Source organism: Ascaphus truei, chromosome 5 (genome assembly GCF_040206685.1).
Source record: "Ascaphus truei isolate aAscTru1 chromosome 5, aAscTru1.hap1, whole genome shotgun sequence".
Classification (NCBI taxonomy): Eukaryota; Metazoa; Chordata; class Amphibia; order Anura; family Ascaphidae; genus Ascaphus; species Ascaphus truei.
Window position 1 is genome coordinate 197,137,961 of NC_134487.1, and position 25,182 is coordinate 197,163,142.

The window sequence follows — 25,182 nt, forward strand, 5'->3', positions numbered from 1 at the left end:
CAAATTAACTGGGTAAAATGATCAGAAAATGGCAACAACACTGGTTGAGTTTTAGTACACAGGTATAGTAGAATATTTGCAGTGGGTGTGGTACCTACTAGATGTGGTGAAATTAACTGCAGATAGGTTAGCTCAATTGGTCTAAGTTAGCTCAATTACAGATGCAGCAACCAGTATCGGACGACTTGCCTGAGAAAATACTGTGGCTATCTCACAGTAAACGTTTCAACATTTCTGTGAGATTTCTGCAGCTAGACTAATAGCCCATCGAATTAACACACGGGTGTCACTGCAGTCCCATTTAGTTTGAATTGACCCTGCATTGACCCCCGCTGTGTTAAAGTAGCAGTTCAAGCAATAGCCTACATGCGTGTTTTTTTTCTTCAATAAATCAGTACTGTAATATGAGAAAATACTAGTAGCATTTAAAAAAAATGTTTTAAAGACATTTTTAATTTTTCTAATGTAGGAAGCATTCCAGTGACAGCCATCTCCCCTTCTGATAGGCTGTGGTTCTTCAGCTCTGCCCTCTCTCTAGCAGTGCACCAATTGTATCTACTGTAGTAACTGCCCAGTCAATCAAATTCCAGGACTACCTTGCCCACAGTGATGTGCAAGAACTGAATTAAATAACCCAGAGCAAGAGATCTATTACAGGAGAACGGATCGATCTGCAATTTAGCTAATCACTTGTCAGTGTGCAGATTGTATTGATGCACAAATTGAATGGGATTTTTTTTTTTTTTAAACAGCAGCTTGAAATGCAGCTTTAATCTGATGGGCCATTAGTCTGTCTGAAGAATCTCACAGAAATGTGGCAGCCTTACTGTGAAATAGCCCCAGATTTTCCAAGGCAAGTCGTCGGATACTGGTGGCTGCATCTGTAGTTTTAATATGACAGTGATCTGTGTGCCAATTTAGGACCAACTGACATATTAAATAGTAACCATTGACAGAAGTTCCTCTGAAAATTGTGGCATTTTTCAATGTTGCCACCCATGGATACTTGGTTGCTGGATAGTAACACTTAGAGCTCTTGAAAAGAGCTATAGATAGAGTTTCAAATAGTCACAAAGAGTTAGTTCAGTATGTGAACAACCTCAGTGCCTCAATTGAAATAGCAGCATCTTATCAAGTATTGGGATAGTTTCCCTGGGTAACAACCCTAGGGATTATGTAGTCACCGGCTATAGGTGGAAGACAGGACTGGGAAGGAGGGTTAGGTAGCCCTCAGTTAGGGTTAACCTGCTTGGAAAACTGGAGACCACTTATTTTAATTGAACCTGCTAAAAGTCAGATAATTTTTAATAAACTCCCCCTTTCCACGGCCTCACTACAATAGATCTATATGGCAGCTCATTGAGTACCATGCCAAACAAAAGTTTTGGTGGGCACCATGATGTCACGTGCTCCGTGTTTGAACCCCTGCTATAGACTTTAATTGGATCTTCATGTAAACTTGCTCCTTAGTTTCCTCCCTCTATAAGAGATGTGCAGCTCACACTATGACAGAGAATAGTTACTCACCCAGATTGTTTAGCAGCCCTATGAGAAACAACACAGACTGCAGCATTGTCACTGCTTTGTTGTAGTGCAACACTGTAGTGTGTCCCTTTCTGAGAAGTTACTTCTGTGAAGGTGTCTCAGGAGTCTGTCAGAGCTGATGATCCCAGGGCTTTATACTCAAGTCCTCACATAAGCAAACAGGTTACTCAAAATGTTTGTCCCTTATTAATTTCACGTTGTGTGTACTTGTGTGGGTATTCTATTGTATTCCTGGTATGTATCTTGGCATACAAGTATGTTATATTTAAGTTCACTAACTTATTCAGTTAAGTCTCTTGACTGCGCTGGAGAAAATCTTAGTCACACTCCCTTGAATAGACATGATATATTCTCCAGTGCATATAAAATTAGACCTTAGTTGTAAGAGAAATGAGCTAAACATTGCAATCCATCCAAAATGAATGGGAAGCTGAGCACAAATATTCAGTCTTGTATTATACCTGGAAAACAAATCATAAAAACGTATTATATTTTATGATAATATTTAACCATTTCACCAACTCTAAGTCATACAATGCATTGCAGGCCCCCATGGCAGGTAAATGTTTTATCATACAGGATACAGTATAATTAACTCACAAAGAGAAAAGTGGAGTCCATCTTAACAGGTAAATATCTACAGACACATCAGGTAAAAAAATGTCTAACCAGATAAATGAGGGAGAACTCTGCAAAGTAATTAGGGAAATGTGCATATTACACTGAAATGTCATTTCGTGTTCTAACGTGCCATACACAACAGATGTAAATAAAATTTGCGTACAAGTAATGAAGTTCAATAATTAATAATAATAATCAATAATAATAATTATAATAATAATAATGTCATAACAACTTAACGGTTAGTTGTACCTATAGGAAGAAATCTTTGAAAAAAGAGGCCTGCTAGAGTGATGTCAACTAAGAAAAAAATAAGTGTACAGTACAGATGCAGCCACGAGTATTAGAACTCTTGCCTTTTAAATTCTGGGGCAGTCTCACAGTAAATGCCTCAACCTTGCCCCAACATTGCTGCAACATTGCCTCAACATTTCTGTGAGATTCTTAATGGCCCATCAGATTAACACAGCAGGGGTCCCTGCAGTCCTATTGAGTTTGAATTGGACTGCAGGGACCCCACGCCGCTGTGGTAATCCGATGAGCCATTAAGAATCTCAGAGAAATGTTGAGGCATTTACTGTGAAACTGCCCCAAAATCTCCCAGAATTTCCTAGGTAAATGTTCTAATACTGGTGGCTGCATCTGTATGTAGAACAGATGTTTCAGCCAAAGTTTAGTTTCACAGAGCAGTGTGTTTAAAAAATAGCAGACTCGCTGTATATGTCGCTGTACAGTATGTGATGCCTATTCCCTCACACTGTTTATACACAGGCTGCAGCTTTTCAAAGAGGACCTGTAAGAGGAGAAACGGCATGACTTACCGCAGAAGTGCCCCACCCCTAAGGAGCTGTGAGGTCATGATAGTGTGGGGGTTAAAGGAGTATTTAAGGGGGAGGGGGAAGGATCTTACCTCCCTCTTTCTGCAAAGATCTACCTGCAGAAGTTTCCAATCTGGAGTGTCCTAGTTCCATCATATTGTATCCTGTTCTTGATGGCACGCAGCATGGAGGAAGAATGACGAGGTCAGATGGTCCAGCAAAGGAGGTGGCGTAAGGTCCAGTGGTTGGAGATAGCAGAGAGGTATCATCAATGAGAGACCTGCAGGAAGAGGCAAGGCACCACGGTCTCGAGTGGATGCTTACCCACGTGTTTTGTGGTGAGTCAGAAAGCTTGGCAGGGAGGGTCAACCAACGGTGTGAAGGTGAGGCAGCAGTGAAGAATTGGTGGCAGAGGAGGCTCCAGTGGTGGCGCAGGCCTCAGCGGAGGACTGGAGAAACCAGGGCTCAGAGTGGAGAGTGGTACAAGGAGGTCGCAGGATGTGGATAGTGAGCAGAGGGCTTTGTTTCTTGTGGCGGAACCACCTAGATGTGTGACATTGTGGGGAGGGGGGGGTCGAGGGGCAGGCTGAATGATGAAAAATCCTGAGAAGATGCAGTCAGAAGGGAGAAATGCAGCAGGCAATGCAACAGGGAACAGTTCGGGTAGCGACACTCCCAGCCTCAGCTGAGGCTCAGCCCACCCAGGGAGAAGAGGGGAGTAGAAGGAGTGGCAAGAGGCTCCAGGGCAGTGCAGAATAAAACAGGCCAGCCTGGGGCTGTGGGTGTTGGGTAAGATAACGCAAGGGAGGGTTGAAGGGCGGGCCCAGAGGGCAGGGTTATTGACATGAAGCAAGGATTCAAGTGATGGGAGGATAGGGGCAGTGGGGGGAGGACACTCCAGGGTATTTGGGGAGAGGGTGGACACATATGCCCAGGTTGGGTTTGAAAGGGGGAGAATAGAGGGAGTCATTGGCACAGAGCAAGATTTATACCAGGGGAGCATGCCGGTGAAGAATTTTTCAGGGCCAGTCGTAGGCTTTGTGGGGTCCATGAAGGCATGCTGCCAGTCGTCCACTACTGTAAAAAAAAAAAAAAAATAGGGACTTATTTAGGCAAACAGTCCTTCTCCGTATGGGGTTTGGCAAAATAATTTCTGGGTTTTCCACGTTCCGGCTCAGGATTTTGCTCTTGCTCTCCCTCTGTGGTGGATCGTCCATCTTTGCTTCTGGTAGCTTCCTTTAAAAGGACAGCCCTGTGTGCAGGAAGTTGCAGAGCAAAGATCCAGTTTCATACTGAGTTCATGAAACGCGTTTATGCTTATTGTCTTTCACGTTACCAGATCTGGCTTACGTATCTCAACTATCCTTGTTTTCAACCCACCCCGACCACTGCAAGTATCTCGACTATCTTTGTCTTCAGCCTGCCTCGACCTCTGCATTCACACTTACTTCGCAACTCTGCTGCCAGCCCGAACCGCCAGCCTACTATGCACTAATGTATCAGGACTCTGTCCCTTGGCTCAGGTCGGTTCTTTCACCTTCCTACCTAAGCCCTGTGGGTCCACTCCCTGCTTGAGACGAGCATCGTTAAATTTTGCTCGGCCCAAAAATGGACCTCACTAAGGTAGGATGAGCCGTTACCCTGCAGGGACAGTACTTGGGGGATCATTAGCAACACCTTGCCCTACATGCGCAACAACTGGCACGGATGTGTGATGCGGTGCAGGAGACTTAGTCACCCACATAGGCACCCATCAGTGTCACGCTGCGCTCACCACAAACAGGACAAGGCCACGGGGCTGAGGTGGGGATGTATATAACCGCCGCCCTACAACCACGGAGCCAGGTCCCGAATGCGTTGTCTTAGTCGTGGAGCTGGGTCGGGGCAGGAGAGTTCGGGGAAGCCGTGGTACTTGCTGTGATCCGGGGTTGGAGAGAGAAGAATCATCGTATCCGAAGCCGTGATCGAGGAGAGGAGAGAGCGGGGGTCCAATAACAAGCCGTAGTTCAGGGGTAGAGAAGAGACAGGTCTAGGTACAAGCAGGGGTCACAACACGAGTCAGGCAAGGAACAGGAACCGACAAGATCCAAGAAGCAGCAAGCACAGCACAACAGTGTTTATGTCCAGCAAAGTGAAAGTGAAACAGGAAGGCATTTAAAGGGAAAGCACCAATCAGGAACTAGCAGATGATGACCTCACACAAAAGCCATGAGCCGATAGGGTAGTGCAGGATTGGCTACTGGTGTTACACAGCTGATGCTGCTAGTTTTTTTTGGCATGCGTACGAGGAGTACGACGCAGGGTGGGTGCTGTGGGGATACAGCGGAAGCGCGCCTCTGCGGATGAAGCATTGCGCAGCTGCATGCGCACTGATAGCGTTCAGTGAATGTCAGAGGTACAGCTGCGTGACACGTGCTGGGGGCGGAGCCTGGTAGCGATCCTGACAGTACCCCCCCTTCAGAGGAGACCCACGGACAACCCAGGGCAGGCTTCAAAGGGTATCTGTGATGAAAAGCCCTGACCAATCTGGAAGCGTGTACCTGTTCCCGAGGGATCCATTCACGTTCCTCTGGACCAAAACCCCTCCAATGCACGAGGTATTGCAGTTTCCCCCTTGATACTCTGGAGTCGGGGATTGTCTGCACCTCAAACTCCTGTTGACCCTCCACAAGAACAGGCTGAGGTGGCAAGTCTCAAATGGATGATTGGGGATCCTGGATAAAGGGTTTCAAAAGAGAAATGTGAAAAGCGGAAGGAATCTTCATGGTTGCCGGCAATTTAAGCCGGTATGTGACAGGATTGACCCTCTCCGTAATGACGAATGGGCCAATGAATCTGGGTGCCAATTTGGGTGAAGAGACCTTGAGACGAATATTCTTCGTTGAAAGCCAGACCTTTTGTCCAGGAGTAAAAGATGGAACCTCCCGACGGTGACGATCGGCTTGTTTCTTCTGCATACTGATGTCTTGTTTAAAGTTCCCCTGAATCTTCTCCCAAGAGTCCTGGAGGCATTGGATTCTGTCCTGGGTGGCGGGAACTTCCAAACTGGAGACTGTGGAAGGAAAGGCTGAGAGATGAAATCCATAATTCGTAAAAAAGGGGGACTGTTGAGTGGACTAATTTCTAAGGTTATTATGTGAAAATACTGCCCATGGGAGGAGATCAGACCAATTGTCCTGTGAATCCGAGACAAAACAGCGAATGAACTGTTCTATGGACTGATTGGTCCTTTCCATTTGTCCATTCGTTTGTGGGTGGTACCCAGAGGAGAAATTAAGTGAAATTGCTCAGACGTTGGCAGAAGGCTCTCCAGAATCTGGAGATAAATTGCAAGCCTCGATCCGAGACTATGACTTGTGGAGTACCGTGGAGTCTGAAAATCTCCTTGACGAAGACTTCTGAGAGTTTAGGCACGCTGGGCAAACCTTTAAGTGGGATGAAATGCGCCTGTTTAGAAAAGCGATCCACAACCACCAGTATGGTGTTCATCCCTTTAGAGCTGGGTAACTCCACGATAAAATCCATGGAGAGATGTGTCCATGGATGATGTGGAATTGGTAGTGGTTGAAGAAGGCCTGCCGGCCTATTGCGAGGCGTCTTATTCTGAGCATATATGGGACATGAAGCCACAAATATTTCAATGTCTTTGCGCATGCCTGGCCACCAGAAGGTGCGCTCCAACAAGTCGATTGTTCTCCTGGTGCCAGGATGACCAGCGGTCCTGGAAGCATGACCACATTCCATCACTTTCCTATGGAAGTTCGTGGGAGTGAACAGACGTCCTTCTGGAACCTTGAGGCCTACAGGGATGTTACGTTGAGCCCTGGTAATGTGTGGTAAGGCGTCAAAGGTGTTGGCAGACAAAATACATGCGGGAGGAAGTATAGTCTGTTGATGATCCTCTGCTCTGTCCTCGACCAGGAATTGTCTGGATAGTGCATCGGCTTTTACGTTTTTGGAACCAGGAATATACGATATAAGAAAGTTAAAACGGGTGAAAAATAGGGACCACCGTGCCTGTCGTGACCCCAAGCGACGCGCACCTTCAATTTAGAGTAGATTCTGTGGTCATTCAGGATAGTGACTGGTGTCTCAGTACCCTCGAGAAGGTGTCGCCATTCTTCTAAGGCCATCTTTATTGCGAGGAGCTCGCGGTTTCCTACATCGTACTTTCTCTCCACAGAAGAATTTTTTTGGGAAAAAAACGCACATGGATGCAGGCGGGCCTGAGGGTTTTTCCTCTGAGACAGTATTGCCCCAACTCCTATGTCGGAGGCGTCCACTTCCAGCGTAAAAGGTAACCCTGGATCTGGGTGTACCAAGATGGGAGCAGAAGAAAAGGCTTTTTTTAATTTTTCAAATGCTCTGGAGGCTTCGGAAGACCAGTGTGTTGGATCCGCCCTTTTTTGGGTTAAAGCCGTAATGGGTGCCACTATAGAGGAAACGTTTTGAATAAACTGCCGATAGTAATTTGCGATCCCAAGAAATCTTTGCATGGCTTTAAGAGATAATGGACACGGCCAGTCCGTAACTGCTTTGACCTTGTCGGGATCCATGGCGAGTCCGGTGTCCGAAATAATGTAACCGAGGAAGGAGGTTGAAGACTGATGAAAGTGGCATTTCTCCAGTTTGGCAAAGAGCTTATTCTCCCGTAGCCTTTGAAGAACTTGTTTTACATGTACTGGATGTTCCTGAATATCTTTGGAGTAGATCAAAATGTCATCCAGGTACACGATTACATGTTGGTCTAACAGGTCCCTGAAGATTTTATTAACGAAGTCTTGAAATACAGCTGGCGCATTGCAGAGACCAAATGGCATCACTAGGTACTCGTAGTGCCCATCACGAGTATTGAAGGCCGTCTTCCACTCATCTCCCTGACAAATCCTTACCAAGTTGTAGGCCCCTCGTAGATCCAACTTGGTAAAGATGCTGGCACCCTGTAGCCTATCGAACAGTTCGGAGATTAACGGGAGAGGATAACGATTCTTTACGGTAATCTTGTTGAGGCCGCGATAGTCAATACAAGGGCGGAGCGAGCCATCCTTCTTTTTTACAAAAAAGAAGCCTGCACCAGCAGGTGAGGAAGATTTTCGAATAAAACCCTTCTGAAGATTCTCCTGAATGTAGTCTTTCATAGCTTTAGTCTCAGGCAGAGAGAGTGGATAGGAGCAACCTCTAGGCGGAATGGCATCGGGCAACAAATCGATGGGGCAGTCATATGGGCGATGCAGTGGAAGTTCCTCTGCTTGCTGTTTGTTGAACACATCCCGGAAGTCTTCGTATTCTACTGGAAGTTGTACTCTGTCTGGATCAGGTACAGATACTCCCGCCAATGTCTTTGAAGGGGGTAAGCAATGCATCTGACATTGAGGGCTCCAGCGGATAGGCAGAGACTCTGTCCAGTCGATTAGGGGGTTGTGTGTCCGCAGCCACGGAAGCCCCAGTATGACGTCTGCCGAGCGGGCATGGATGGCGTCCAATTGTATAGTATCGGAGTGTGACTCCCCGGTCAAAATCTGGATGGGTACAGACTGAAGGGAGATGAACGCGGGTTGCAGCAGACGGCCATCTATCGCTTTGAGAGCCACGGGACGATCCTTAAGTATCAAGGGTATTCGGTGTCTCTCCGCGAATCCTTGGTCAATAAAGTTTCCCCCCGACCCGGAGTCCAGAAAGCCCTGTGTCGTGACTCGGAAAGTCTCTCCGGATATGGTGATGGGGAGGTTGATCCTAGTGGAAGGTTGCAAGGGTGGTAAGGATGCGGTGCCCGGCGTGATCCTCCCAACTTTTACTGGGTTGTGGAGTTTTCCCGGTCTCAGCGGGCTGGTAGCCAGTAGGTTCCCGTTGTTCCCGCAGTATAGGCATAGACTTGCGCGTCGTCTGCGCTGCCTCTCACCAAACAAAAGCCTGGTCCCTCCTAGTTGCCTAGGTTCATCTAGCGTTGGTGCTTTAAGAGGAACAAAGTCAGCTTGGTAATTACCAGGAGAAGGAGGTAAGTCCAGGGGTTTAGCAACAGGACTGGTAGCGCAAGGAAGCAGTCCAAAAATAGCGTCGCAGGCGAGGATAGGATCCTGCTCTCTTATGTGCTGGTCCAAAGACAGGGATAATTCATGAAAGGTATCTTGATTCTGCGCCAGTTTCACAGGATTTACGTTTTCCCAGGTCACAGGGGAGCCAGGGGCAGGGACATAGGAAATCATAGTCTGTTTTAACTCTCTAAGGCGCTGGGCCTTAATCAGGAGTTCTTTATGGAGCTCTTTCCCAGATGGGGTTAGGCCAACAAACAGGGACTGGGTTTCAGGCGGAGGTAGTCTCTCAAATATATACTGATCTTCAGACAGGGGCTGATTTACAGACTGGGACCGGTTTTCACAGAGGACCAAGTTTTCAGAGGGGAACCGGCCTAACCCCACCTCAGCGGGGTCCGAGTTTGTGTGCTGGGCATAGTGTCACGCTGCGCTCACCACAAACAGGACTAGACTGTGGGGCTGACGTGGGGATGTATATAACTGCCGCCCTACAACCATGGAGCCAGGTCCGGAATGCGTTGTCGGAGTCGTGGAGCTGGGTCGGGGCAGGAGAGTTCGGGGAAGCCGTGGTACTTGCCGTGATCCGGGGTTGGAGAGAGAAGAATCGTCGTATCCGAAGCCATGATCGAGGAGAGGATAGAGAAGAATCGTCGTTATCCAAAGCCGTGATCAAGGTGAGGAGAGAGCGGGGGTCCAATAACAAGCCGAAGACCAGGGGTAGAGAAGAGACAGGTCCAGGTACAAGCAGGGGTCACAACACGAGTCAGGCAAGGCACAGGAACAGACAAGATCCAAGAAGCAGCAAGCACAGCACAACAGTGTTTATGTCCAGCAAAGTGAAAGTGAAACAGGAAGGCATTTAAAGGGGAAAGCACCAATCAGGAACTAGCAGATGATGACCTCACACATAAGCCACGAGCCGATAGGGTAGTGCAGGATTGGCTACTGGTGTTACACAGTTGATGCTGCTAGTGTTCGTTGGCGTGCGGCGTGCGTGCGTACGAGGAGTGCGACGCAGAGTGGTGCTGTGGTGATACTGCGGGAGCGCGCCTCCGCGGATGAAGCATTGCGCAGCTCCATGCGCACTGATAGCGGTCTGTGAATGTCAGAGGTACAGCTGCGTGAAGCATGCTGGGGGCGAGCCTGGCGGCGATCCTGACAATCAGCCAGACTTGAGGGTTGCAGATGCGGCCCAATACCACTCCTGTTATCCCCAATGATCTGAGAACCTCGGATCCTGACTCCTCTACGGTATGGTGGGGACCCTATGGCATGCAGGGGATTTCTTAATCAATGCTTTATTCAATTTGAATTACAACCGTCAATGTTCAACACCCACAGAGCCAGGGTGGCCTACATTATTTCTCTTCTTACTGATGAGCCACTGGCCTGGGCCTCTCCAACCTGGGGGAGGGATTCGCCCATGATCAGTGATTCCCCTGCCTTCATCCGTACCTTCAAGTTGGTGTTTGATGCTCCAGGACATATATCTTCAGCATCAGCTTTATTCCTGCGGATTCGCTAGGGAACTTGCACGGTAGGCCAGTACGACATTGAGTTTCACATCCTCGCTGCCGGGACCAGCTGGAATAATGAAGTTCTAGTTGCGGCCTTTTGGCAGGGACTATCGTTGCACCTTAAAGATGAGATGACCTGCCGGGACCTCACTAAGGACAATAACGAATTAATTTCTTTCAGCGTACGGATCGATCTCAGGAATGCAGGAATGCCTGTCCAAGAGGTGTTGTGTTATTAGGAGCCCGATTACTCAGTTGGCCCCAAACTTAATTTATCTGCCCCCTCCAGATGACAAGCGTATACAGCTAGGTCAGGGGTCAGCAACCTGCAGCTCCCGAGCCGTATGTGGCTCTTCCTGCACCTACATGCGGCTCTCTGCGCTGCCTCTCACCAAACGAAAGCCTGGTCCCTCCTAGTTGCCTAGGTTCATCTAGCGTTGGTACTTTAAGAGGAACAAAGTCAGCCTGGTAATTACCAGGAGAAGGAGGTAAGTCCAGGGGTTTAGCAACAGGACTGGTAGCGCAGGGAAGCAGTCCCATAACAGCGTCGCAGGCGAGGATAGGATCCTGCTCTCTTATGTGCTGGTCCAAAGACAGGGATAATTCATGAAAGGTACAGTATCTTGATTCTGCACCAGTTTCACAGGATTTACATTTTCCCAGGTCACAGGGGAGCCAGGGGCAGGGACATAGGAAATCATAGTCTGTTTTAACTCTCTAAGGCGCTGGGCCTTAATCAGGAGTTCTTTACGAAGCTCTTTGTGCTATTAGGAGCCCGATTACTCAGTTGGCCCCAAACTTAATGTATCTGCCCCCTCCAGATGACAAGTGTATACAGCTAGGTCATGGTCAGCAACCTGCAGCTCCCGAGCCGTATGTGGCTCTTCCTGCACCTACATGCGGCTCTCGCAGGTTGCCGATCTCCAGTAGCTGCCTATCTCTCACGGTGCTGTGGGGGGACACAGGCTGGCACTGGTTGGGCCTCTATTTGCTGCCCACATCTCCCCAGCTGGTGGTCTACCTCCTGCACTGTCCCACGCCAGTGAAAGAGAGGTAGCAGCTGGGGAGCCGCAAACCCCCCAGCCACTGGCAGCACCCCCGTTCCCCACTCACAGCCACCGGCAGAGCACCCACCCCTCACAGCCACCGGCAGGTCACCCCCCATCACAGCCATGGCAGAGCACCCCTCCCTTACTGCCACTGGTAGAGCACCCCCACTCACATCCACTGGCAGAGAAACCCCCAATCACAGCCACGGCAGAGCACCCCCCCTCCTCACAGCTACCAATAGAGCACCTCCCCCCCTCACATCCCACGGCAGAGCACGCCCCCTCTCACAGTCACTGTCAGAACCCGCCCCCTTCCCTCACAGCCACAGGCAGCACATTAAAGGAAAGAAGCAGCAACACAGGACAGGGCAGGGTAGAGCCAGGCCAAAAGTAAGTAAGTGTATATACTTGTTACGCTGGTGCTGACCGCAGACCAGACCCGTCCCCTGTGGCGAAGGGGGACGTAGGGATACATGCACCCGCAACAAAGGGAGAGAGTCCGGAGTGTGGTGTTAAGCGTTGCCAGGCCAGATATAATAACGTAGACAATACTTGCCGGTACCGGGTATAAGAGAAGAATAGTGATTGCCTTGCCGAGGTCAGGGAGCGGAGAGATGAGGAAGGTTGAAGTCCAAGCCGTGATCGTGGGATGCCAGAGAATACGTAGTCCAAGGAGAGCCGAAGTCGAGAGCCAAAGGGGGTAGCATACGAGCCGTGTCAAAACCTGTAGTAACAGAGAGTACACCAAACACTTCCATACAGAGACTATGTCGAGCAATGAGTGAGGTCTCAGAGATGCTAGATAAGACTGGGCTGACAAATCAGGGATGGAGGCGGGTCAGCAGGACTGCAGGGAGCCTCTCGGGATAGGTGTGGCTGATACAACCCAGGTGAGCACTAATAGCACTCGGATTACACCCGTGCAGTGAACGGGGGCGGAGCCTCATAGCAGGAGTGGAAGTAGAAGAGTGGATGCTGGGCATGCGCTCTGTAAGCTGCGTGTGCACGCGACCAGCATTGGAGGAGGACACGTGTGCGTGCGGGACGGAGGAGCTGACGGCCCGTGGAGGCAGGTAAGCGGAGGTTGCGCTGCGCGCCCTGAGTCTCCCTGAGGGTAGTCTGTGTGTTGCACAGACGGCGCTGAAAAATCAGATTCCTAACAGTACTGTACTGTATACATTTTCTATGCAGGGCCAGAGGGATCAAGGTAACATTTAACACCCAAGAACAAGGATGTATTGATGCTATGACTTCAATGTTAGCTGAACCAGATAGTACACTAGTGATTGCTACAAATATAGTCTCAAAGCTATAACTTTAGCATCTCAACCAATCAAGTGGCACTTTTTAATCTAGACAATTCTGTAGGGGAATTATCAGACATATGCAATTTAAGTACTGTCTACTCACAGTATCCATCATGAATAGCTTCGACTGGATCTGTTTTAGTACATTCTCCAATTCACACACAAGATCCACTTTTAGGTCTTTCTCAAAGTTTTGAGCAATTGTTGGTTTCCTCTGGGAACGTTGAATCCACCTTTCCTGGAACATTAAACACAGCACCAGAATGAAATCCTAATTATCTCAGTAGGCATGAGATGGTTAGTTCTGACGCACCGGTGATACCAGTGGATATCATGAATTCACCATTTAAACCACGGTCTACTTATTTCACTTATTAGTCTAATGGAGGTTTTATAGATACGTTCTATACACTGGTACTCCAAGATTGGGAGAATCTGTATCAGAATAATACTCAATCGCTCAATAAGAACAATATCCATCTAAAGACATCTTAAGAATCTGGATAATGTTATTGTCATGCAAGCAGATAAGGGGGGATTCATTGTCCTGCAAGATAGGTCTGAAAATTAAACAGAGACCTATAAATTATTCCATGGCAGTTGTCACGGGAGATAAACAGATAATGCTCTGTGCTGGTGCTGTCCTAAAAGTAGTGTTGCACTGATGGGGTTAAAACTCTTGCAGCCGTCTGCCAGAGGAACTCCACACCCCCTAAAAGAGAGTGTGCTCCTTTACAGGAAACTCACAAAACAAAGAAAGAAAAGGCAGAAAGCGCACTGAGCAAACACAAATAGTCTTTAATTAAAGCAACCCCAAAATCAGAAATTGCACACAAACACACAGGGGGTGATTCACTAAGCTCCGATTATTTGCGCTGAAATGGGAAAAATTAGCTTGGGCCAAAAGGGTGAAGCCAAAAGCGCTATTCACTAAGGCTGCTCGGCCCTTTTTCGGCCTGCCTTGATAAAAAGGGCCATATCGCGTGAGCACCTTCTTTCCCCCCTGCTATTGTGCTTAAAGTTATATAGCACGATAACTGATATAAATAAAGCAGCCTGTAAGAACTGCATGGAGATGCTGCGTCTCAATGCACGGCTCATACAGACGATCGTGCTGTACAAATATGATTTTTAATAATAGTTTAGATGAGCAGGGTTTCTCCTGAGCAGAACTGTATTGGTTTTAGCCTCACGGTCGCCCTACTTCAGGAGATACAGGCCCCGTTATGGGGTGCCGTTATCCCCTGCAGAATTTAAATGTCTAGGTCACGTGACGCGGAAGCTTTCCAAGTGCAGGAGATACCGGCATCCCATAACAGGGCCTGTATCTCCTGAAGTAAGGGGTCCCCGAGGCTGAAACCAATGTGGTTTAGCTCAGGAGACCCCCTGCACATGTACACTATTATTAAAATACCAATACCAATAAATAATAATTCATTACCGTAGCGGATAGCCGCTGTGGTAATGAAGCTGCATTAATGTAAATTTTAATAATATTGTGCGGGAGCAGGGGGTCTCCTGAGCTGAATTGCATTGATTAATGGCTCAGGGACCCCCTGCTTCCCGAATTACAGGCCCCAGTATGGGGCATCGTATGCCAGTGTCGCCGCCATTTTTATAGCGTCCCAGACGCGACGTGGCCTACAATGAAGGGGTTAAGGCATAATAATTGCCCCCAATTATTGACAATTGCCTCCAATAAACATTGCAATATACAACCCACCCCCCCCCACCCCCTAACACATACAATACAGAAATGGGCAAAATTACTATTATCCAAATATGGATAATAATGCATTTGCCCATTTTGTACTCACCCTTGTCCGGCACCCACGATGAAGGCCATCCTCATCTTCATCACAGTCAATACACTCGGGTGCTGAAAAGCATACACAAGAATAAAAAGAGCCAATCTAATGTCCCCTAACCCCTTAATAACCTTAGCGGTTATTAACCGCAAAAGGCGTTCAGAGGTTAACCCACCCTCACTCACCACTCACTCGGGAGGCCTAAATACACCCAACTACCCCCACCTGTGAGGCCTAACCTCCCTCATCCACTACACACCCGGGAGACCTACCCAGGCTCGGGGACAATAACCCCTTCCCCCACCCTCCCTACCCACAATCACAACAATACACAGCCCCACAATAAACATTACTGTATTTAATAAATAATACATAACAGCTGTGGTCACTCGCAGGCCTGTTGTATGGATGGCATGCCTGCAAAAAGGTAAACAAAGTAAACATTTCTAAGTCCAGCTCTTTTTGCGCCTGCCTTTAGCTGGCACGTTTGTCAGGTGCGTTTTTAAAGGCCGATTCACTTAGCGCTGCTTAGTGAATCTCAAGTACTGGCAAAAATCAGAACATTTGCCTGATCGGGCGCATTTTGCACCGAGGGCTGAAAAAATGCCTTTTAAGAGCGATAACGCGCAGTTATCACTGCTTAGTGAATAGCACTGCAGTCTTTATCGGATTTAAAGGGTACTTTGCGTTCTTAAAGCCACTTATCGGAGCTTAGTGAATCGGCCCCACAATGTGAAACATATAGGACACAACTTAAAATGTCCAAGGGACACAGCACTCCAGTGCTATTAACAAATAAATATTTAGCCTCTATTTAGATGGCGAGTTCAAATGTATTTCAAAATAGAATTAATAGAAATTTGAATTTAGACACTTATTTTAAAGATGCCAACCTTTCATTCAAAGAGGATCAGGATCAGATCAATGCCACATGTATTAAATTTGAAAGTACAATGATAAGAGATACAACAAAGTGGCTAGACCTATTGTTCTTAAGGAAATACGTAGAATATAAAATTATTCCAAGAGGACTGAGAGTGCAAAAAAATCCATCTATGGATCTGAGCGATGATGAATTTTTATCTAAATGGAATAGTGCACAGGACGAATGTTCTTTTAATTTAATAAAACTAATTATGCCGCAACAAGAAAAACATCTTATTAAATTAGATAAGCAAATAGAAGATCTATGGGTAGAATTGGGATCTTTAGAAAACATTAAAGACTATAATGAGAGAGATGCTAAGATGCAAAAGAATATTGACAATTTTAAGAAGGAAGTTATTGAGATTAAATTACAAAAATTCAGAAGGGATCAGGATGACTATGCTAAAGGCATTGAAAGAACATGGAATAAAGGTTCCAAAAATGGTAAAAAATCACAGTCCAGTCCTGATCCCTCTGAAAAGAATCATGTATCTACATCCACTATGGATACTTCATATAGAGGGAAATTTGCCGATAACTATCCCAAAAACCATGCGGGTTTTTTTACCACAGGTTTTAACCAAGAAAGGGGAAACCAAAAATCCCTCAGTTGGAGGCAAGGCTAAAGAAAAGACCAAACATTTGGAAATTAAGGATATTATTAACATATCAGGGAAGGAAAATTTGAACATGGGGCAACAAAAGGAGTCACCCTCTTTTTTGGAGCCCAGGGGGTGTATGAGTTCTTGGGAGACCAGGAACCCATTTCACCCCCTAACGACTCAAAAACCAAGAAATTGGACTGCAGCGTGTAATAACACATCTAACAGTCCAACAGTTTCAGATACGAGTACTTCGGACTATATGCACTCCCAATTTAAACCCAAATCACAATTCTTCCCTAAATTTGCCAAGGGGAACCACTTAGAGGTCTTTTTCCAGCTAGTAACCAAAGACTTAGAAACCTTACTTGCTAAAAAAATGTAGGCAGCATAACAATCTAACTAGGGAGGAGAAAGTAGCATTAAAGGAACTCGCAGCAGATAAAACAATTGTAATAAAACCAGCGGACAAGGGAGGGGGAGTGGTTATTATGGACCACAGCTATTATATGCTGGAGTCCAGGAATATCTTGGGTGACACAAATACCTATTTGAAATTGAAATCCAACCCCACTATCCTGTACAAAAAGGAACTGCAATCATTACTAGAGGATGGAAGGAGACGGGCAATATTGGAGGAACATGAGTTCCAATTCCTAAATGTTGAGGATCCGGTATTCCCCGTCTTCTACTTTTTACCTAAGATACATAAGAATCTTACACATCCTCCTGGAAGACCTATAATCTCTGGCATTGGGTCACTAACGGCCAATCTGTCCGAGTTTATAGATAGCTATCTACAAGATATTGTTAAACAACAAAAATCATATCTCAAAGATACTAGTGATGTAATCATGCTATTGAAAGACATCCAATGGGAGGAGAACTATGTAACGGCTCTATATACATCAATCAGACATGATGATGGATGTAGAGCCTTTAAGTCGTTTCTGGAAAAAGATGGGAGAATTCCGGAGGCACAGATAGAGTTCCTTATTGGTTGCATTCAATTTGTTTTAAATAAGAATTTCTTTTGGTTCTGTGATGAGTTCTTCTTACAATTATGTGGGACCGCCATGGGGACCAAATTCGTGCCCTGCTACGCCAATTTACTTATGGCCATGTGGGAAGACCTATACATATGGTCTTGGGTAGGACTGGACACGAATTTGGTCACATGGCGGAGATAAATAGATGACATTATCTTTGTTTGGAAGGGTACATTGGAGGATCTTGATACATTTCTTCCGTACCTTAACAATAATGAATTTAATCTTAAATTCACTTCCACCATCAGTAAATCCACCGTGAACTTTCTGGATCTTACCATTTACTTGGAAAATAATGTTATTAAAACCAAAAAATTTTTCAAAGATGTGGATGCTAATAATTACATTTTGCAGTCCAGCTGTCATCTCAACAAATGGATTGCAAACATCCCATATGACCAATATCGTAGGCTGAAACGTAATTGTTCAGACAATAGTGTGTTCAAGGAACAATCCCATATACTATCCAGAAAGTTCACGGAGAGAAAATACAAGGCTGATGTCATCCGAAAAGCATTGGCTAAAACTAATAGCACATCGAGAGAATCAATGCTGATTCCCACAAAAAAGAATACAGTTAATGATTTTATCAAGGTAACCTTCATCACCCAATATAATAGGGATGCACATAAAATTAATAATATACTCAACTGTCATTGGTCCATTTTAAAAAATGACCCCATTATAGGAACCCATTTACCCGATAAAGTCCAAATGGTCTACAAAAAAGCCCCTAATGTTAAAAGACTTGTAGCACCAAGTGCCTTGAGGAATTTTATTGCAACTAGCCGTTCCACATGGTTAGACCCCCCCAAAGGATTTTTTGATTGTAAATTCTGTACTGCCTGCCACTTTAGCTCTAAGATACTAGACAGTTTTAAGTCTAACACTACACAAAGAGTATATAACATTAAACAACATCTGAATTGCAGGTCAAACTTTGTGATTTATCTAATTGAATGCAAGTGTGGCCTACAATACATAGGGAAAACTATTCGACCTCTGAAAACACGCATATTGGAACACATTGGAAATATTAAAAGAAAATTGCCACACACAGTGTTTCAAACCATTTTTTATTGGCACACAATTCAGATCCTAAAGGGTTAACTTTTAAAGCTATTGAACAAGTGATGTCACACTGGAGAGGGGACAATAGACATACAGCCCTTATTAAGAGAGTCATTTTGGATGTTTGAATTAAAAACCATGTCCCCCTCTGGTCTTAATTTGGAGTTTGACATTAAACCTTTTTTATAAAACTTTTATAACCCTATACTAACATCTTGTTTTCTGTTCCCATACTAGACTATGCCTCCTATCTACTGCAATTATTCGATCCAATACACATACCCTGATCCCCTTTCATAGTCCCCTATTTAGGGATAACTGTTTTATAACCTGTTTTATATATATATTTGTATTTTTATCCTAAATGATTATGTTTTAATTAATTAATAAATTTATTTGCATCCGTCAGCATTTTTTGAGCTCTCATATGTTCGATGTAGAGAGATTTAAGATCTGTGTAATTACAGCCCGATGCGTACGTAATTAGCATAATTAACAACATCTTATTTTCCCTCCACCTATGTGAACAAAGTCAAGGGTATATATGCCCCTACCATTCATTAAACGTTACTCCTGATGAAACCGAGTAGGTGAAACACGTAGAGTGACGTTTACTACACTGGCCGGAACCCCTGGAAGCGGATGACGTCACTTCCAGTTTTCGGTGAGACGCATCCGTGACACGCACGCTACAACAGAGGGAAACCAGAGACATTACTCATCCGGCTGCTGAGATCCACTGCGTGTGATCTGAATGCTTTTTTAAACTTTGAATCATGTGAGTGCATTGTATTTCACTTACTTTTTATAAATTTTGTATACAGTCTGCACAATGTCCGGTTTTATTTTACATCAAGGTCCTTTGAAGTCTGCATCCTTATGGTGAAGATTGACTTCCTGATCGCTCTGTGGCATATACAGCACCCAAAGATACCTTTACGTGCTCCACATTTTCTGACGTTTGTGAGTATTTTGTAGATAGACCTGACAATATATTTTTGTCACTGTTATATACAATATTGCACTATCATTATATTGTTCTGTTTCCACATATTTTTGCGCTTCCTGATGACCTACACCTTTTCCATTAACCGCAAAAGGCATTAAGGGGTTAACCCACCCTCACTCACCACTCACTCGGGAGGCCTAAATACACCCAACTACCCCCACCTGTGAGGCCTAACCTCCCTCATCCACTACACACCCGGGAGACCTACCCAGGCTCGGGGACAATAACCCCTTCCCCCACCCTCACTACCCACAATCACAACAATACATGGCCCCACAATAAACATTACTGTATTTAATAAATAATACATAACAGCTGGGGTCACTCGCAGGCCTGTTGTATGGATGGCATGCCTGCAAAAAGGTAAACAAAGCAAACATTTCTAAGTCCAGCTCTTTTTGCGCCTGCCTTTAGCTGGCGCGTTTGTCAGGCGCGTTTTTAAAGGCCGATTCACTTAGCGCTGCTTAGTGAATCTCAAGTACTGGCAAAAATCAGAACATTTGCCTGATCGGGCGCATTTTGCACCGAGGGCTGAAAAAACGCCTTTTAAGAGCGATAACGTGCAGTTATCACTGCTTAGTGAATCGCACTGCAGTCTTTATCGGACTTAAATGGTACTTTGCGTTCTTAAAGCCACTTATCAGAGCTTAGTGAATCTGCCCCACAATGTGAAACATATAGGACACAACTTAAAATGTCCAAGGGACACAGAACTCCAGTGCTATTAACAAACAAATATGACAAATTAAAAGTTTAACTTACAATTGCCCAAAAATGGGAGACAGCCTCAGGAAGCCTTGGTTCACACAGCCAGGGATAGTAGATGTAAGTGGCCCAGATAAACACCATACACCCGCGCCGCAAGGAACCTCTACCCCACAAGATGTGTCTCTTTCTCCCTCCAGCAGATCGAAGATGCAGCCTCACGTGACCTCTAATAATTTTGCACGTAGTGCTTCATCAGGGGAATCTGGGCATGTATCTGGGCATCCTTCCTTATACTAGGGACCCCTCATTACACTAGGGACCCCGTGTATGATTGCAGGTATACATTAACCATTTTATGCTATTTACCTTTTCTGGAAGATGCTGCAGCAGGAATCCTGGCTGTGAGTTGTAAGAACGTTTTCAGAGTCAGAGTTTGCCTGGAGCAATGTGCTTGGCTGCATTCGAGAATCTCACTCAATTCCCGGATCCAACTCCTCGGGTATCCCATAACTCTAGAACCCCGATACATAGACACATTCTGTAAAGACTTTCTCCGACCAACCCACCCTGAAACTTACAGCCTAGAAATCTCCTGGTCCCAGCATCCCAGGAAAGGCAAAACACATAAAATCTTTAATATTGCATAATTTGCACACAGCCACATTATTGCATTTAGGACATCTGGGTCAAAGAGCTGACACTCTAGGACCCCAACACACGGATCAGGGGTAACCAAGTGGGCTGAAACTTTATTAGTGAGCCTGGTTAACCCCTTCACCGTCACAACATTGCCTCCTATACACCCCTCAAACAAGATCTAGTGGAACACTACCAATTGTTATTTCGATCATTCCATATGTGTTCACAAGGAAAGGGAATTATTAGTCCCCTGGAGTAAAAATATCTGTTTATTCAACATCCTAGAATAGGTAGAGAGAACATTGAGGAACATTCACCACTCAATAAGCCAGTGCTGCAGGGCTTTGTTTAAAAACCACATTGACTAATAAAGAATGCTGCTATGTCCAGATGGACAGGGTGTGGAGGAACAATATGAAATGACCCTTATTAGGTATGTGGTATAGCAGTGATTATCTAGGGATGTCAGGGGGAAGTCCGTGGACCCACCCAGACCCCTTTAATCACGCATAGTGTAACCCACAATGCCTGGGGGACTCCACAATGAAGGAACAAATGAGGAATAAATGACTCACATACTGTATGTCTTTAAATCCATCTGATCTGCGGCGTGCTCCAACTGTATGGTAGAAATAGCAGGCAAAATAACCTCACCGGGGAGGAAAGACAGTGGTCACGGCCGCGCAGCAAGTGAACAAGGCTGGACTGTGCTGTGAAAAAATCTTCTTTATTATAACATGGAGGTTAAAAAAGAGAGAGAGGGAGGCACCCCCCGCAACTCTAACGCGTTTCAGCCGCAACGGGCCTTTCTCAAAGAGAAAAAAGAAAGGCCAGTGGTGGCTGAAACACGTTAGAGTTGCGGGGGGTGCCTCCCTCTCTCTCTTTTTTAACTTCCATGTTATAATAAAGAAGATTTTTCACAGCACAGTCCAGCCTTGTTTACTTGCTGCGCGGCCGTGACCGCTGTCTTTCCTCCCCGGTGAGGTTATTTTGCCTGCAACATCCTAGAATACCTGTCTTCTACCATGACCTTAAAATCCATAAGACTCTAGACAATCCTCCTGGTCGACCAATAGTCTTGGGTGTGGAGTCGATGACATCGAAAATGTCCCAATAGATTGACCATTATCTTCAACCATATGTCGTCAAATTAAGATCATATCTATGGGACACTTTGCATGTTATTGACTCCACCTCTGACATTCTTTGTAAACGCATCTACCTTTGGGCCACATGTCACGTGGCATTACTTTATACATGTATTAATCATCACAAAGGTATAGGGGCCGTCCGACACTTTTTTAACTGATGTTACACTATGTGCCACCCAGAGAGAGTTTCCTTTGTCCAGTACAGGCAGTCCTCGGTTATCCGACACAATGCATTACTCAAAATGGCGTTGGATAGCAAAACTTTGTAAAACGAAACATGTTTTCCCATAGAAACACTGTTTAAATGAAAGGTTCCGTTCCTGAAGGCATTTTTAACACTAAAATACACCAAATATTTTACGTAGGTAATAAAATATGCAGCACACACATAAATGATATAGTGTATATACTGTATTATATATAATATAACATAATAAATAATATATTATATAGTATAATATTATATAGCATAATATAATATTATATATATGCTCTTACGACGCTTTGCAATGTTCTTTATGTGTATGTGTGTATACATACACACATACACATAAACAACGTTGCAAAGCGTTGTAAGAGTGTTGGATAAGCCGTGTTGGCGTTGTAAAAATGAATATAGGTATGCATTGCATAGCGTTGGATAAGCCATTCGTTGTAAAGCGAAGCATTGTAAAACGAGGACTGCCTGTATATTGTTTATACTGGAACATAATTATTTTTTATTTGAAGATACATATTATTTACAGAGGTGTGGAATGGCCATGGGCACCAAATTTGCTCCCAGCTATGCCAACCTCTACATGGGGCTGTGGGAGAGCCTTCATGAGTGGGGGGATGCTCAACTAGGGGCGGGTCTGGTGTACTGGGGGCGGATCTGGTGTACTATGGCCGGTACATAGATGATCTGATCATTGTCTGGGATGGGGAGAAAGAAAAATTGTCAACTATACTCTCCACAATCGGGAACAATGACATGGATCTAAAATTCACTTATCATATTTGATCTTTTAAAATTGTCTTTTTGGATTTGGAACTCTCTGTCGGTGGTGATGGTACCATTTGCACAAACCAGACAATATAAGAGAAATGCTGCACACCTCAAAAAGAAAAAAAATGATACTGTTACCGGTGCTCCAGTGTTTGCACGAAAGCCTGCAATCAGTCCTGAACAGATGAACAAAGGAACATAGGGCACAACGGGTTTAGCTAATCAAACTCATTGTTGGCTCAATAAATGAGTTTGATTTGCTAAACAATTTGCACAAAAACACATTTAAAACCTGTTGCCACCAATGGTTACATACATTCATCTAGTAACCATTATAAGAAATGGCTAGATAACATCCCAAGAAGTCAGTTTCTGAGGATAAGGAGGAATTGTTCTTTAGAGTCGGATTTTGATATACAAAGTCAAATATAAGTCAAGAGATTTTTGGCAAAGGTATACGGTAGAGGACAGGCACTAAAAATATTAGAATCTGTGAAATGAACACAGAGTTTATCTTCTGGAACAATCCCAGAATAAACGTGGCAAACTATGTGATACAAACAAAAGAAGTAATCCAGTTGACAAGCCCTATGAATTCCCCAAATGTAAAGTATTACTAAATACAGTATAATCCATGTGCACACCAGAGCAAAAAAGTATTAAACAAACATTGGCGAATTCTAACAAGTGACCCCTTTTTTTTGTTCAAATTTTTTTGTTCAAAATTACCTAAAAAGATTCCAATGGTATTTAAAAAAAGCTAGGAATATGAAGACCATCTTGGCGCCCAGTAAATTGAAATCGTTGAAGTCGAATAGTCTAGTCAATAAGACATCTCTGAATAGCAACTATCGGTGTGGTAGAGGACATTGTTTTACGAGCAAGCGCCTCAAAACATCACAGAAAATTATCTCACACAGCGATCACTTAGAACATTCTGCTATAGGCCACATCAATTGCATGTGCCACTTATGTGGTATATGCAATTTTATGCAGCTGTGGATCACAGTACTGTATATTGGGAGAAAATGGGTGAACAAAGGCAGTGCACTGCCTACAAATGGTGGAGGAGGCTAATGGTAGCAAAAAAATCATTTTATTGAATGAAGGGATCAAACATCACTTCAGGATCACCCAGAAAACGCTCACCCCAGCTTACAGAGGGCGCGCGCACATGCTCTTCTTATCCTGTTCCCCATGTCTCCGCCTCCCAAGGCCTCCCGGCCATTCCCCTGACTGTCCTTTCTGTCTCCTCCTCTTCTCTCCCTGTCGTCTCCCACTTCTCTCTCTACTCCTTCCCTCTCTCCTATTGGTATGCCCTCCTTCATAACCCCTGTCTGTCCACTTCTTCCTCACTCTGCATAGTTCCTGTTTCCCTGTGTGTACCTGACCTATGCTGTGCTCCCTCTGTGTTCCTGTTGTTTCCTGCTCCTGTGTTATCTTGGATTTCCCTGGCTGTGACCCCTGCTTGTCGTGGAATACTCTGCTCTATGGTATCCCTTTGAACCCTGCTACGCATACTACTTCGCTTACCTCTGGCTTCCTAGGACCTGGCTTATACTCTGACAATTCAAACCTCTTGACTCCTGAACATTGGCACACGGACATGACCATTCTTATGGACATCCCCAAGCGTTGCAAGTATAATCTAACAACTCTTCCTACAGGCCCAGCAACGCCATACCACACTCCGGGCTTGCTCCCACTGCTGTGGGTGTGTGGTATCATACCGTTCCCACCTCAGTACTGGGGTCTAGCCAGGTCTGCGGGCATACAGGCGTGACAGAGATAGATATAAAAGGTTGTGTGCTAAAGAAACATTTTGGATCTATACATTGGGTACTTTATCACTGAAAGGGTTTAATGAGTGAATCGACCCAAGTACCATCATCTAGACCAGGGGAGCGCAAACTTTTGAAGCTGTGCCCCCCTGCCTGAGCTCCCCTGGTCTTGCGCCCCCTCTCCTACCTGCCAGCTGCGTCAAATGACCGATACCCTGACATTGTGTAGACCTGATGTCCTTTCTTTTCCATCTAGACACAGGTATCCTGATTCCATGGGTAGGGTTTTCAGGTGCAAGAGCACTATTTAAATAATAGCTACAGCATGGAGTCTTTGACTCTTTGATAAAGCGCCAATAGGGCACAAAATGCGGAAGAGTGTTTTTATCCCTCTGTCTTTTGCTATGTGCCAATAAACTCGGTTTATTTAACTGCCAGTCATGTAACCCTGAAGATATTCATTGCGCAGTGCACCTCTCCTTTGTTTCTACTGCTGATTATGTTCCTCTTAAGATTACATCTTACAACCTATTCCTTGCTCCTGGCTTTGATTTTATTAC

At 45.2% G+C, this 25,182-nt stretch overlaps 1 protein-coding gene across 2 annotated transcripts in view; it reads right to left on the reverse strand.

The window, feature by feature from the left end:
• Nucleotides 1–25,182, reverse strand: part of LOC142495722 (zinc metalloproteinase-disintegrin-like cobrin) — a 1,243,131-nt gene that overhangs the window by 491,209 nt on the left and 726,740 nt on the right. Inside the window, exon 1 of one of the 2 annotated variants that reach the window (XM_075601589.1) lies at nucleotides 1,528–1,643. The exons of the other annotated variant lie outside the window; for it this stretch is intronic. Coding sequence (XP_075457704.1) covers nucleotides 1,528–1,573 — 46 coding nt within the window. The 5' untranslated portion in view covers nucleotides 1,574–1,643. Of the gene's footprint in view, nucleotides 1–1,527; nucleotides 1,644–25,182 lie in introns of those variants that run through there. 2 annotated transcript variants of the gene reach the window in all.